The 15,613-nt window shown below is 38.0% G+C and overlaps 1 protein-coding gene across 3 annotated transcripts in view; it reads right to left on the bottom strand.

The window, feature by feature from the left end:
- Positions 1 to 15,474, bottom strand: part of B4GALT6 (beta-1,4-galactosyltransferase 6) — a 58,344-nt gene extending 42,870 nt beyond the window's left edge. Inside the window, exon 1 of one of the 3 annotated variants that reach the window (XM_006920002.3) lies at positions 14,932 to 15,474. In XM_006920002.3, the coding sequence (XP_006920064.1) occupies positions 14,932 to 15,094 (163 nt within the window). In that variant the 5' untranslated portion in view covers positions 15,095 to 15,474. Of the gene's footprint in view, positions 1 to 11,372; positions 11,500 to 11,538; positions 11,739 to 14,931 lie in introns of those variants that run through there. The other 2 variants (XM_025038677.1, XM_025038676.1) reach the window with 2 other exon arrangements.
- Between the last annotated feature and the right edge of the window lie 139 nt (positions 15,475 to 15,613).

Below are 15,613 nucleotides of genomic sequence, written 5' to 3'. Positions count from 1 at the left end.
AAGAGGCTAAAAACAAAAACTAAGAAACAATAGCTTAAAAAAAAACAAAAAACAGATATTCAGTGAATAGTCTGCCAGGCATCCTGAGAAGAGCTTTACATACACTAACCTATTTAATCCTTACAAGTAACCCTATAAGGTAGGTACTAATATTATTCCCATTTCACAGATAAAGAAATTGAAGCATGGAGTTAACTTGCTCAAGATCACATAGTTACTAACAAGTGGTAGAGCCACAAACCCATAGTTTGTCTCCAGCATTTAGCTCTTTACCACCACACCATTACACCTCTTAAAAACGCTACTAGCAGGAGGTCATGGCCCATCTTTAAAAGAACAGTTTGGGGAAAGTAATGGAAACAAAAGGAAAATAGTTGAGTTAACTAGATAGTGACAAAATGAAAGCGGTTAAATTTCAGAAAAACTAAGTGAGAACAAGGTCAAAGGAAGTTTTTTTGGAACAAGATGGACCTGAGCATGACCATGGCCTGAGTAAGGGAGGAAAGAGTAAACTTCAATTTAAGGCACTAACAAGGTAAATGGAAGGAGAGAAAGAAAACATTTCCTTTGATAGGACAGTATAAGCAGAGGCTCTGAGGTGCACGGGTACAGCACATATCCAGGGCCTAACAATCCAACAGAGTAGAATTGGGTAGCAATGGAAAATAAGTTGCAAAGGTCCAAGCAGATGGGTGGTTTGAAAAAAAAAAAAAAATCAGAAAGGAGGGGGCGAGGACTAGAGGGCATTGTGAAGATTAGAAAATGTTAGTTTGTCTCCAGCATTTAGCTCTTTACCACCACACCATTACACCTCTTAAAAACGCTACTAGCAGGAGGTCATGGCCCATCTTTAAAAGAACAGTTTGGGGAAAGTAATGGAAACAAAAGGAAAATAGTTGAGTTAACTAGATAGTGACAAAATGAAAGCGGTTAAATTTCAGAAAAACTAAGTGAGAACAAGGTCAAAGGAAGTTTTTTTGGAACAAGATGGACCTGAGCATGACCATGGCCTGAGTAAGGGAAGAAAGAGTAAACTTCAATTTAAGGCACTAACAAAGTAAATGGAAGGAGGGAAAGAAAACATTTCCTTTGATAGGACAGTATAAGCAGAGGCTCTGAGGTGCACGGGTACAGCACATATCCAGGGCCTAACAATCCAACAGAGTAGAATTGGGTAGCAATGGAAAATAAGTTGCAAAGGTCCAAGCAGATGGGTGGTTGAAAAAAAAAAAAAAATCAGAAAGGAGGGGGCGAGGACTAGAGGGCATTGTGAAGATTAGAAAATGTTTACAAGGTGAGAAAGTGCCAGAAGTGAAGGCTAGGAGGACTGTGGTCTGGAAAGGTGCAAGGGAGAACAGGCCACAGCTATGAGGGCACCCAGGGCATGTACATGCAGGCGAAGATGGAAGACAAGGACTTGACTTCCCAATGATCACCACAGGGACATGAGTGGGGGACAGTAGAGTGGGAACATTCTGAACTGAGTACTAACTGCTAAAATCACCCCAGGGTGCAGAATGCTGGGGGCCATAGGTTTCTAGAGAGAAATGAATTAACATTTACTGAGTACCTAAATTGGTCAAGCACTGAGTTAAATGCCATATATAAATATGTGCAAATATACACATATAAAATTATATTTGATTTAATGTTAATAACCACCTACGTGCAGCAGTTTGAATGGGGGCCCCAAAAAAGATATGTGCATATCCTCATTCCCAGAACCCATGAATGTTATCTCATTTGGAAAAGAAGTCTTTGCAGATAGAATTAAGGATCTTGAGATGAGAAGATCATCCTGGATTATCTGGGTGGGCCCTAAATCCAATGACAAGAGCTCAGAAAAGAGAAAGGCAGAGGGAGATTTTACACATACACACACACTCACACACACAAGAAAGCAATGTGAAGATGGAGGCAGAAATTGAAGTGATGTGGCCACCAGCCCAAGAAGCCAAAGAATGCCAAAAGGCATCTGAACCTGGAGGCAAGGAAAGATTCTTTTCTAGAGCCTTTAGAAGCAGCGTGGCCCTACCAACACCTTGATTTCAGACTTCTGGGCTCTAGAACTGTGAGATGATAAATTTCTGCGGTTTTGAGCCATTCAGTATGTGGTAATGTGTATAGCAGCCCTAATAAACTAATATAGCACCCCAGGATATAGCTACAACTTTCCCCATTATAAGATCAAAAATCGACTCAGAATTAAATGACATAGGTAGAATTAAAAAATCAGGATTCAAGCACAGGTCTGAATGACTCTGATGGGCAGCAAGTTAGAAAAAGCAATTGTTGAAAGTCATAGAGAAGAGGGAGGGACAAAGAAAAAGAAAAATCTTCAATGTAAAAAGTTATGAGGGAAGTGACAATAGGAGGGATAAGCCAGTTTCCAACTAATGCAAGGGACAGGAGGAAGTCGGAGGGGCACTTAAAAGCTACAGGAGAGAAAATGGTTTCCCATATTATCTACACATTTTATAAGGAAATAAATATGAAAAAGGCAAATAATGTTTACACATACCATTTAACTTACAGATATCTGAACCAGGTATCTCTGAATTTCTAAGAACTCACAATAATTTTTTTAAATATTTATTTCAGATGCTTAAAGGTTTTTTCTTCTTTCCACATCTAGCCCCTTGTTCCAGAAATTCCTAGAAATTACTCATCCAAATTGATAAAGCTAAATATATTATCTCCAATAATAATGTTATAAATCCTAGGATTAGGCCAAGGTCACACTATATATGAAATATAGTTCATACTTTGCCTAGGACCAAAGTATTGTTTAGGTTAAAAACAAAAAAATGACAAACTTCTAGGCTGTGCCAGGTTATAACACAAGTGATTCACTTTATGTCCAAGTACTATTTAAACAGTGTATCTTACCATGGTGATAACTATTCAAAGCCAGGTATGGGCTCAAGGTAACCTGCAGTACAAATAATTACCAACCTATAATATCTTCCACCCCATCTTTCAAGTGAGTCATAGGCTGACTAATGAATAAAGAGAGTGAAAGAATTGTGTGTTCAGAATCCCATTTTATCAAGCAATCATATACAGTGCTCATAAATGGTACAGATCTAGTTTAGATCTCAGCCAACAACTCAAGCTTTGCTGATAGACACTAAAAATTAACAAGAAATTCTTTACAACAGGTGCTTTACCTCTTCCACTCCACAATTTAACAGTTTTAAATTATTTTTGAAGATTATTTGTGTTTGAATACTGATCAAATTTAAATATTTTAAAATAAAATGTGACTTTCCAATGATCTTATTAAAGATGTTCAGGGTGGAGATATGAGTTTAACGTTTATTGAATACCTACCATTTGCCAAGCTATACCAGAAACTAAGGGGCCATGGGGGTTCCTCTGTAAAAATCAAAACTCTGAAGAAGCAAAAACTGCCTAAAACATCAGAATTACTTTTGCAACAACCAGATCGCCAGTTCAAGGTAGTTCGAACTTAGCTGATAATTCAAAAAAATAGACCCTGAACCTAGAAATATGAAAACTACCTAACACAAGATAGCTATCAGCACTGCCATTTCTTCATTTACTATTATTCACTTAAAATAAATGCATAGTTTCTTTAAAGCATCACAGGAGCCCCAAAAGTTAAGAGTTATAAACCACACTGGAGAAAAGTAAAATTGGAAGGAAGTGAGGGAATCAGGAAAGGAAGAATGCAGGCAATAACATAGAGGTTTAAAATCAAATCAGTAGGAAAATTTACTTAATGAAATTACAGACGAAAAGATCAAACCATAAACAAACACCCCCCCGGAAACATTATATAATTATGGAAAAATAATGATTTCGGAGTGCATAAGGTGAATGTGAAATGAATCTTGATCCCCTTAAGAATTATCTCATGAGAAAAAATAAAAGTGAGACCAATCCGAATTATATGTTTTACAATCATCACCAATTTCCATGTGTTTCCACAATTAAAATACCTTTTACAATTTCGATTTACTTATTCATGAAAGGAAAATAACTATAAAACAAGCAGCAGAGAAAGGACACTGAGTGGGAAATGAATTTCAAAGATTTCCAAAGCTAAAAAATATTTTCAAATCAATAAACAAGGCATCTTATAATTCTGTATCATAGGTCTCCTGATTCAAATGAAAATAAGGTCTAATTTTTCCTTTTCTGAGTTAAACTGGAAATAGCACTATAATTAGAAATGGCAATTTCTGAGCAATTAACTTAATTAACAGGAAGGCAATCTATATAACATGGTTTTAGTAAAGTTATAGTAAGACTAGCAAGCCTTGAATATTTAAAACATGAGATATTTCAATCAAAATATGTACATTAACAAACCTCATATAGCCACTTAACTATAAAGATATTACCAAATGACTTTTCTATATGAAAAAACCCAAATGCTATATGAAATTTTGGGGAGTTTTTTCTTTGTTTGTTTTTAATTGAAGTATAATTGACATACATTATATTAGTTTCAGGTGTACAACATGATTCAACATTTGTATATATTACAAAACGATTGCCATACTAAGTCTAGGTACCACCTATTATACAGTTACAAATTTTTCTTGTAATAAAAACTTTTAAGATTTACTTTCTTGGCGAACTGGAAATAGCACTATAATTAGAAATGGCAATTTCTAATTTGGATAAATACATGGACATAGAATTTCATGAGCATCTTTTCACATGCCTGTTGGCCATTTGAATGTTCTCTTTGTAAAAACATCTGTTCAGATCCTCTACCCATTTTTAAATCAAATTGTTTCTTTATTATTGTTGCAGAAGTTCTTTATATATTTTGAATATTAACTCCTTATCAGATATATAATTTGCAATATCTTCTCCCATTCAGTAGATTGCCCTTTCATTTTGTTGATTTCCTTTTCTATGCAGATTTTTAGTTTGAAGTAGTCCTATTTATTTTTGCTTTTGTTGCCATAAAAATATAGTTAAGACCAATGTCAAGGAGCTTACTGTTTTCTTCCAGGACTTTTATGATTTCAAAAGTAATTTAAGTAATCCATTTAAGTAATCCATTTTGAGTAATCCATTTTGAGTCAATTTTTGTGTATGGTATAAGATAGCGATCCAGTTTCATTCTTTGCATGTGGCTATCCAGTTTTCCCAACACCATTTATTGAAAAGACTGTCCTTTCCCCCACTGTATATTCTTGCCTCCTTCATCATAAATTAACTGACCATATATGCATGGGTTTATTTCTGGGCTCTCTATTCTATCCCATTGATCTATGTGTCTGTTTTTATGCCAATACTATATTATTTTGCTTACTACCATTTGTAATATAGTTTGAAATCTGGAAGCATGATGCCTCCAGCTTTGCTCTTCTTTATCAAGATTGTTTGGGACTTTTGAGCTTCCAATTTTTAGGATTGTTTGTTCTATTTCTGTGGAAAAAGCCATTAAAGTTTCAAAAGAGATTGCATTGAATCTGTCGATTCCTTTGGGTACTATGGACATTTTAACATTTTAATTCTTCTAATCTATGAGCACAAAACATCTTTCCATTTATTTGTCTTCGACTTCTTTCATCAATGTCATAGTTTTCAGTGTACAGGTCTTTCACCTCCTTGGTTAAATTCCTAGGTATTTTATTCTTTTTGATACAATTGTGAGATTTTCTTAATTTTTCTGACGGTTCAGTTTTAATGTATAAAAACACAACAGATTTTTGCATATTGATTTTGTACCCTGCAACTTTACTGAATTCATTTATTAGTTTTAACAGTTTTTTGGTAGAATCTGTAGTTTTCTGCATACAAAATTATGTCATCCACAAATGGTGATAGTTTTACATCTTCCTTTCCAATTTGGATGCTTTTCTTTCTTTCTCCTGCCTAATTGCTCTGGCTAAGACTTCCAATACTATGTTAAAACAAAAATAGAAAGAGTGGGCATCCTTGTCTTGTTCCTGATTTTAAAGGAAAAGCTTTCAGTGTTTTCACTGTTGAGTATAATGTTAGCTAGCAGCATGTCATATATGGCCTTTATTATGTTCAGGTATGTTCAGTCTACACCCACTTGGTCAAAAGGTTTATCAAAAAGGGATGTGGATTTTATCAAATACTTTTTCTGTATCGATTCAAATGATTTTTATGTAATTTTGTAATGTGGTATATCACACTGATTGATCTGCAGATGTTGAACCATCCCTAGAATAAATCCCCCTTGATCATGGTGTATGATCCTTTTACTGTATTGTTGAATTTGGTTTGCCAATATTTTACTGAGGATTTGTGTATCTATATTAATCAGAGATATTGTCTTGTAATTTTCTCTTTTTGTGGTGTTTTGTGGTTTTTGTGGTGCTCCCTCTTCTTCAATGTTTTAAGAGAATGTGAGAAGGCTAGGTATCAAATCTTCTTTGAATATTTGATAGAATTCACCAGTGAAGTCATCTTGTCCTGGACTTTTGTTTTTTGAATATTGATTCAATCTCCTTGCTAGTAATCAGTCTATTCAGATTTTCTATTTCTTCATGATTCAATTTTGGAAGATTCCATAACTGTTCCTAGTGGTCTCTTATGATCTTTTATATTTCTTTGGTATCAGTTGTAATTTCTCCTTTCGTGTCTGCTCTTGTTTACTTGAGTCCCCTTTTTTTCTTGGTGAGTCTAGCTAAAGGTTTGTCAATTTTGTTTATCTTTTCAAAGAACATTCTTTAAGCTATCTTTCCTATTTTAACTGAGGAGGGGTTTTGCTGTAGCTTAAACCAAACTCTACCAAGTTCTGCTATAATCAAAAGCAAGTATGCCCATGAAACATAACAAATCAAGTTGGTCCAACATAGGATTTACATGCTAGAGAAAAATAAAATAGGGTGCTATTTTATTTATTCCGGTTATTACTAGGTATTTTTACCTCATTTCGTGGTACCTAGTAATAACCGGAATAAACTCAATTTTCCAATGGCATGTTAATGGCATTGTAGGCAATTTCAATAAAAACCTACTTTCAACCTTCAATTGACCTCATCTTCAACTCAAATCACAATATTACTCATATATTATTCACTTTATTACCCTGATAAAAGACAGAAAATGGAAAGAATAGGTCTTTTAAATATTAAATCACTGTGTCCTCTAAAAATTAAGGGGAAAAAAAAAAACAGATTCAAAGGGAAAATGGAAATAAAAAGAGAAAAAAGAGAGATGAAAGAAATGACAAGGACAGCTGTTCTGATAAATTGCAGTCTGAGACAGTGGTGACAACAGTCGGCTTGGGAGGAGGCCAGGAAAATTGACCAAAAGGAGAACACTGTAAACACACAAAGCCTGAGGGGCTCTTGACTTTCTAAGAACTCTGAAACATGACCTAGGAAATCCAAGCTCTAGAAAAATCACTCTGCAATGCGCCTCCTTCCACTTGTCTCACCTTAGCTACCCACCCACCTCCATGTTTTTATCTAGGTTAAAACAAACATGAAAGGCAGGCTTGAAAGAGAAAGCAAGTCACAAAATGAAGTGTGGGTGGAAAAAGAGACAGGTGGAGGCATCTTTTCCAGACAGCAGGTTTGAAACCCTCAGCTCGAAAACATGTAATGAAAGGAGTAATTATAAGGCCACGTATTTCATTCTTTGCAGCTCAGTTAGAATGGTTTGGTTTCTTGGACAATGAGCAGAAAATCTGCCTTCTTGAAATTACTCTCATTGTATTTGAAGCTATGCAAAAAAAGTTTCATCTCTCCTCTATATGGCATCCTTTTAAGCTGAAGAAGAAAGAGCTCGTATTTCCCCCCAAATATATAATTTTCCAGGGGAACAATAATTAGTTCCTTTAACTCAAGCACAATGTAGTAAGATATTCCAAGGTGTACATTTCACTTATTCCAAAAAGTGTCCATTTCAGCTCCTTCACTAGTAATGTGTAACTTTTGGCAAGTGACTATATTTGGGAGCCTGTCTTTCCTTCTCTTTCTTTACAAGGTTATCCTGCTAGCACGGGGTTGGAGGAATGGTAGGGACACCTGCATGGAGCTCCAACAATGGACAAAACGGTGGGCTTTCTTTGGCATTTTGCTCCTAGGGTTTCTCTGCACACAGCTTTGGCTTCAGAGACATAAGCCTGTGTCCAAGGTTCCCACGGCCCTGGACCCTTGGCCAGAGGAGCACATGTAGGGGCTGTGGTGGGGAGAGAAGCAGCCATAGCTGAGACCACCAGAGACCAAATCCTACAGCACAAACACCTTGAGAAACCTTATAGTACCTCCTGTGATAAACAGGCTGGTCCCAGGGTGAGTGAGAAAATTACCTACCCTTTATAACCCTGGCTCAAGAGGAAAATGCACTCTGTTCCCAAATTCCACACAGTACTTGGAATACCTACCATATATGGAGACTACAAACCTAGATTAGGTTTTTCTTTTAAAAGTATCCACAGACATGGCTATTTTACCTTTAATAAACATTAAAAGGCAGTAATGATAAACACGGCTGCAGAATAAATACATCAGTATTTCATTCACCAGTATTTCATTGTTCGATACACCTCAAATTTATTCAAAAAAGAATAACATGGAGAATGGTATTTAGCATTGTCAGATTTTAATGACCCAACCTTCCCTTAAAAAATACCTCATTTCCCACAAGGCCAGAGGATTTAGATTCACTTGTGCTGAAACAACACATCTGAGTTACATATGCTGCTCAAGAATGGCAATCTGAGTGTTGTAGGCAGTTTCTAAGAAGGACTCCCCATCCCTTTGGGTGTAGAATGAACCTAGTGACTCTTTTCTGATAAAGAAAATATGGCAAAGAAAATATGGAGCGGCCCATGTGTCAAGGAACTCAGTGAATCCTCCAGCCAACAACCTTGAAGAATTGAGGTCCTCAGTCCAACAACCCTCAAAATCATGTGGGTCAACTTGGAAGCAGATCCTCCTCCAATGGAGCCTTCAACCACAGCCCTGACCAATACTTTGTAGCCTAGAAAGAGACATTGAACCAGGGGCACCCAGACAAACCATGTCCAGATTCCTGGCCCACAGAAACTATGAGATAATACATATTTATTGTTTTAAGTCCTTAAATTTGGAGGTAATTTGTTACAGAGTCTTAATAGATAACTACTACTCTAACCAATCCTGGCATTTTCTCCATTGCTCCTAATCTCTTCCATATTCTCCCAAACTAACATCCAACATCAGAAGAGCATTGATGAGTCAGCTGGTGAGAGAACAAACTGGAGCTGCCATATCAAAGTTAGTAATTTAATCAAGAACATTCAGTCAATCAACAATTCTCTCCTAAGTCTTCTGAATGTGCTAAGGGAGAAATCAAATCTCTTAACCAGTCTAGGAAACAGTTCACTCTATACTAAGATCTGTTCACATAAAGAGAGCCCCTCACTTTAACAGATAACTCAGTCACCCACTAAATCAGATATGAACTCCCTCAACTTCCCTCTGCATATACATCTATCTAATTTTTGCTATCATAAACATCTTTATCTCCTCCTCTCCCATCTCAAAATTAATTTACCTACACATTTGATCCCACTCCCTCTACCCAGTCTCCCTGATTCCAATCTTGCTCCCTTCGATGCGTTCATACTTGTATAGCCTAAATATTTCTACGATGCAAATCTGATCATGTCACTCTCCCACTTAAAATTTAAGCTCATTGGTTTGACACCGTCCTTAAGTTAAAGAACAAGTTCTCAAAACCAGCCTACAAGGATGTGTATAACTAGAGCAAGATTTATCTCCTGGGTTCAGCCCCGACCCCTGTTGGATTTTATCTGTGGCTACCTTCTCTTCAGCCTCCACAAGCTCTCCTTGGGCAGCCATCTAAACTTTCCATGTTGTCAACCAACCACACTGACTCCCACTTGGGACTGGGAAATCAAAAGGGTAGCAGAGGCTCATGAGAAACTTTTCAAACTACACATGGTTCTCCTTCATATGCTGATTTAACCCCTATCATTCCACATTTAAGAGAAACTGAGTGAGTCACTTCTGCCTGCGGGAGTTAGTTTTCTTACTCAGGTGTGTCAGGGGGAGAAATAGATAGGTATCACTCACTTATATGCTGAAGACAACCAAATTTCTCTCCTGTTAGACATTTTTCCTGGGCTCTAAACCCTTATTTCCATCTGCCTCTCTACTGACAAGTTCTTCCTGGATATTTTACTGGCAACCCAATTCAATTTCTCTAAAACCAAAATAGCCCCCTCAAGGCATGCCATTCTATATTCCCTATTAGCAGCAGCTTGCTCACATAAGCTAGAATATGAGCATTGTCTTAAAGCATCTCCCTTTCCTTCAACGCCCCACTCACATTCTCTCAACTCTGCCCTGATCCAACTATCACCTTGATTGGGTTCTAATCTTCTATTGCCTGGGCTACTAAAATAACTTCCTACCTGGTCTCCCTGCCACTGGTTTTGCCCTTCATAACCTGTACTCCATGCTAGAACAATTGCTCTAAAATAGAGAATTTCATTATCTCCCTTTTCAAAAGTTTGGATGGTTCCTGCTACTCAAAGGACAAAAATTTTAACATGGGATGCGTGGCTAGGAAGAAAGGTCCAAAGGAAAGAAATGCCCAAATCCATGGCCCAAGTCCAAAAAAAAAAAAAAAAAAAAACCCTGAAAGAAGTGGTGTAGATCAGAGGGCTTGGTGATGAAAGAAACAAAAGGACCTTTGAAATACAAAGCAGACTGTAACAGATCAAAAAGAACACAACCAGGCTTACCCAACCAGGGCCAGGAGACTAAAAAACTTCAATAAGAAAGCTACAGGGCAACTAGCTACCTTGTGAGCTAGCCAAGAGAAACCCAGTCAAAGGTCAGGGGCCTCTGACAAAGGCCCTAAGGCACCCTCTCTCACAACACCTATGCTTGCACATATAACCCCACACCCTGACCACCCATCACCAACACCACCAGTTCCAGCAGGGCACAAACCCCCTGGAGGCCTGAATAACAAAGCACTTGGCCAGGTAATTCCTTCAAAGGGTCCATAGGAATTCAGACCAAAGTGGCCCAACCGGATTCCACCTCAACTCAAATAATAAAACAGCCTGTTCAGCTGTCTAGGAGAAGATAGGGCCTCCTGTGAGTCAAATGGACAGTGACATCCCCACTCCCAGGGGAGTTACGCAGTTGTCCCCACAATATCACCCCACTGATAACAGGCACATAAACTGCTTTCTTACCCATAGACAGCTTCAAGAAAGCTGTGTGAGCCAAGACCAGTTTCTCTCTGCCACAAAATTTAGGGACCTCAAGCACCAGAACACTAGGCCGGGTGGGGGAACCCAGAGGCTTTTCCCAATCTGCCCCCACCTACCACCCTACACTGTAACTGGTAGCCAGATGGAAATAATCCTATTTTCTGGAACCTACCTTTGGTTACGCTGTTCCTTCTGACTAGAATCCCTTTGCTCAGTCCAGATAAATCCTATCCATCCTCAATGGCCCACTCCAACCACCATCTTCTCTGGAAATCTTTACCCAGCCCTCACTGCATGCTTTCTCCAAGGACTTGCTGCAGCTCTTTCATGATGCTCACCCCATTGTAGATTGAGGAAAGGAACTGCATCTTAGTCATCTCTCCATCTTCCATGCCTCAGACAACATCCAGCCTATCTGAGGTGCTCTGTTCATGTTTGCTGAATCAATCTCTTTTGATACTATCACAGGAAAATGACTATGTTGTTTTGGAAGTTATACTAGGAACTGTTTCATACTAAATGGAATTCCAATCTCAATCCAGCCAGGTCAAGACCTTGGACGGAAACTTTACTCATCTGTTTTCAATCAAGCACAAAGGTGGAAATAGAATGAGAAATGATTCATGGCTCCTGCCTTTACTGGGTGGGCTAGGGCAATTTGTCCATGGACTTCCAGGGGAAAGAGGGGAAGGGATGTCTACTGACCAATTTCCCTTTACGGTACTAAAGTTCATAATATAAAGACTATCCCTGTGTTTCCTGCATGCATTAGAATTTCAAGGGAAATGTTTCAAATTATTCTTAAAATAATTAGCTTTGAGTCTGATGGGCCTCATTGCAAATTAAGCCAAAATAGCCAAAAAAATGTTGAGCAATGTGAGAAAACATTAGAAACTAAACAGATTACACTATCTGCAACTATGTGGTACCACCTGCTCAGAAGGAAGAGATGGAGAAAAGGAAGAACACAGGTGAAGGAGACTAAGGAAAAGTAAAATATTAGAAAGACTGCCTGGGAAAGGCACGTGACAAAAATACATCTCTAGATAGAAACGATGGGGAAAAAGAATTGATGTCTACTAACAGGTTGATGTGGATAGGAGTAATAGAATCACTTAACAGAAGAGATTCAAAATATTTACATTAATAAAGTGATCTCTCATACAACATATATTTTAATCATAAGAAAATTTTGCACCAAGATGTAAAATATGAATTATTTCAATAAGATTCTATGTACCTATAATGTAAACTAGATATAAGAACCATAGATTAATAAGAAATCTATGATGAAACAGAAAGTATGCATAAAGCGTTTCTGAAGCATACCAAAAGTACCATGGTTGTTTTAAAAATCAAACTGTGCAACTGATTGTTGCATTGTGAGCTGAACTGGCCACATTTTTCATGGAACATCATTTTCACTTAAAAGAAATGACGAAAGATAATTATTTAGATTTCTGTATTTGACCTGCATTTTCCCAAAAATGAACAGTGAGCCTGACACTTCAAGGAAAATAGACAGTTATTTGTAACCAATGATAAAATTCGAGCTTTCAAGCAAAAATGTGAATTTTGGAAAACTGCTTCCTGAATCTTAAAATAAATAAGGAGGCTTTTTTTTCTGCTTACTCACATTGGGTTCGGGAAATTAATTTTGTTTAATAAACTGATAGCACTTTGTAAGTTCTGGTTTTCATTCTTACTGGCTTTAATAATTTTCTAAAGGTATAAATTGTAAGACCCATCAAAACAATAGTTTACTCTGTCAACCTAAGAAAATTGCCTAATTTTTTATGACATGTCAGTAATTGTTCAAACATTAACATACAAATAAGAAAAATATATTAGTATTTCATGTCGATTCAATTTTAAGAATCTATAGATAATATATTAATGCACTAAAAGAAATGACTATCAAGTAATGGCTGGAATTCTGATTTCTTTTTGTTAGCTTTTTGAGTAACATAACTTTAACCAAAATACCAAAAATATTTAAAAAAAAAAAGTTAGATCTAACTGTAAAAAAAAAATTCTCCAAAATCTGTTAAATATCTAATAACATCCCCCAAAGACGTCCAATTTTTAAAGAGCTACATGAGAAAATAAAAATTATTACAGAATGAGGAGGTAATTTATAAGATTTCCAAAATGGCAGAGGATTTTAAGAAAAGCCTGCTGAATATTTTGGTTAACTACTCTCAAATCCACTGAGCTGTCACTGTCATTCTACTATAGGCTTCAAGGTCTGTCTTATTTAGCCCAATGAAAAAAAGGTGCATTACAGGAAAATAATATGTTAAAATATTCATACTTCATACTTTAACCTCAAACTTCTATTTTGGGATACATCAGTGCTCCAACAATTTGTCTTCTCAAGCATTATCTGAACTCATGTATCTTACTTGAATCCATAAATTTAATCAAGAAAAAGTCAGGTCGTACACCTAAAACTAATATAATATCATATGTTAACTATTTTAATAAAAATTAATAGAAATAAGATATAAAGATTAATTCAGTGCATATTTTTCTATTTTGAGTACTGAAATAAATTAAAATGTTCAAGAGCCAATAAAGTATTTCATTTTTAAAAAAGTCAGTTATTTTAGGAAATTAAATGGTCTCAATGAGGTTTACTTCTTCCTCCCCCATACCCGCCCCCCCCCGCAATTTATTACAATACTCTATTACCACACAAGACAATGCCCTGATAATAATTCCATCTCAAAAGTCTGCAGATGTTTTCACACTGTACCCATTCCCTTTGTAGCTAACTCAAGAGAAGAAATGACACTGGCTTAAAAGACTACTAGTATCTAAAAAGAAACGATAGAAGATGTACACTGTTACTAAGTAATTTAACGTTAAATACATAATAACCAGGAAAAACTCGGAAAAGTTTTGGAAATAAAATGTTTTAATATCCATAAGAAATGCCTATCTTTTATTCATTAGAATGCTACATTGGCACCTTTTCAACCAAGGGGGGCTGAGAAATTGGGATATTTAATCAAGAAGCCAATTCAAGCAGATTATATAAATCTAATTTGGACCAAAGGCCAAACAATAGGTTAAAAATTTAAACTACAAACTATCTTACATAATTGTTATTTTAATCATTCTTTTATCTCAGAAGTCATCTTAACAGGTAGCAGAAGCTAATTACCCTTTAAAAGCAGACCTAAGCAGATTAAATAATGGAGCATTGTTTTTACAAGACAACTCATCGCCTGAAAATTCCTGAAGTATAGCACAAATGTTCACTGACCCCATTCTAAAAAAGTGACCTAGAACACTAGAATACGGACATTCTTGAACTCAATCACATTTCCTGCTCTTGGTCTCTCCATCATATTTTTACAACCAGTTATTATAGCTGAGCGTGTTTGAATAAAAGTACGATTAAGCACTGAGTTTAAGCTTAAAACTTGATATTAGATGGATAAAGCTGTCATGAATACTCATGAAAGCGAACAGGGCACCTGGGGCCATCGTCCGTAATTTTGCTATGTCCATTTAATGCAGTCGTTAAGTTACTTAAACGTGCATTAACAAAACTCAAGATACAAAGGCCATGCCCGGAAGCAGTTCATTTGACACTTCTGAAATAACATTTCAAATAAAATGCTTTCTGCCGGGCCTGTTTACACAGTTTCCAAATCCCTAAGTAACATTCTGCGTTTCTTCCAGTGTGACCATGGGAAGTGAGGGTGTGTCTCTGTGCTTACCGATGCCCGGAGCCACATAGATGAAGTATAGACAAGATGAGGAGAGGGAGAAGAAGAAGATGAAGGCGAGCAGGGAGCGATTGGAGACCCGCATCATCCGCCTGAGCACAGACATCTTCCTCTTCCCGGCCGGCAGCTCGGGCTGCGCTCTCCGGCCGGACATGCGGGCAACGTCCAGGCCCTAAACTTCCATGAATGTGCTAAGAACCCCGAGACTGCAACGGGGTCCACGCGGGGAGCCTCTGGGGAGAGGGCTCGAGCAGGAAGAAAGAAAGTGGAGGGAGCGGACAAAATGAATGGGAGGCCGGGGAGGGGAGGCGCGGGAGGACGAGAGCGCCGGGGTGGAAACCGGAGAGGAGACGCGGGGCGGGGGCCCGGGGACGCAAGGACCTGCGGAGGCCGAGGACGCACGTTTTATCTGCCCGGCAGAGGCGGGAGGAGGGACTGCAGGTGGTGGGGAGAGGCGCAGGCTGCGCTTCGCGACGCCCCTGCGGAGACGGCAGCAAACTGCAGCACGCCCGGTGTCTCCCGCGGCTCTGGCTGCCGCGTCCGCCGGGGTCCGGGACGCGAAGCCCCCGCGTTCAGGGTCTGGGCCGCCCGCGCTCCGCAGGCCGGGACCACCTTCTCCTCCTCCTCCTCCTCCTCCTCCTCTTCCTCCTCCGGGCGGCGGCGTCCGGTGCCT

The sequence above is a fragment of the Pteropus alecto genome, unplaced genomic scaffold, assembly GCF_000325575.1.
Source record: "Pteropus alecto unplaced genomic scaffold, ASM32557v1 scaffold146, whole genome shotgun sequence".
Classification (NCBI taxonomy): domain Eukaryota; kingdom Metazoa; phylum Chordata; class Mammalia; order Chiroptera; family Pteropodidae; genus Pteropus; species Pteropus alecto.
The sequence above is the reverse complement of the archived record's forward strand: the minus strand, read 5'-3'. Positions and strand labels throughout refer to the sequence as shown.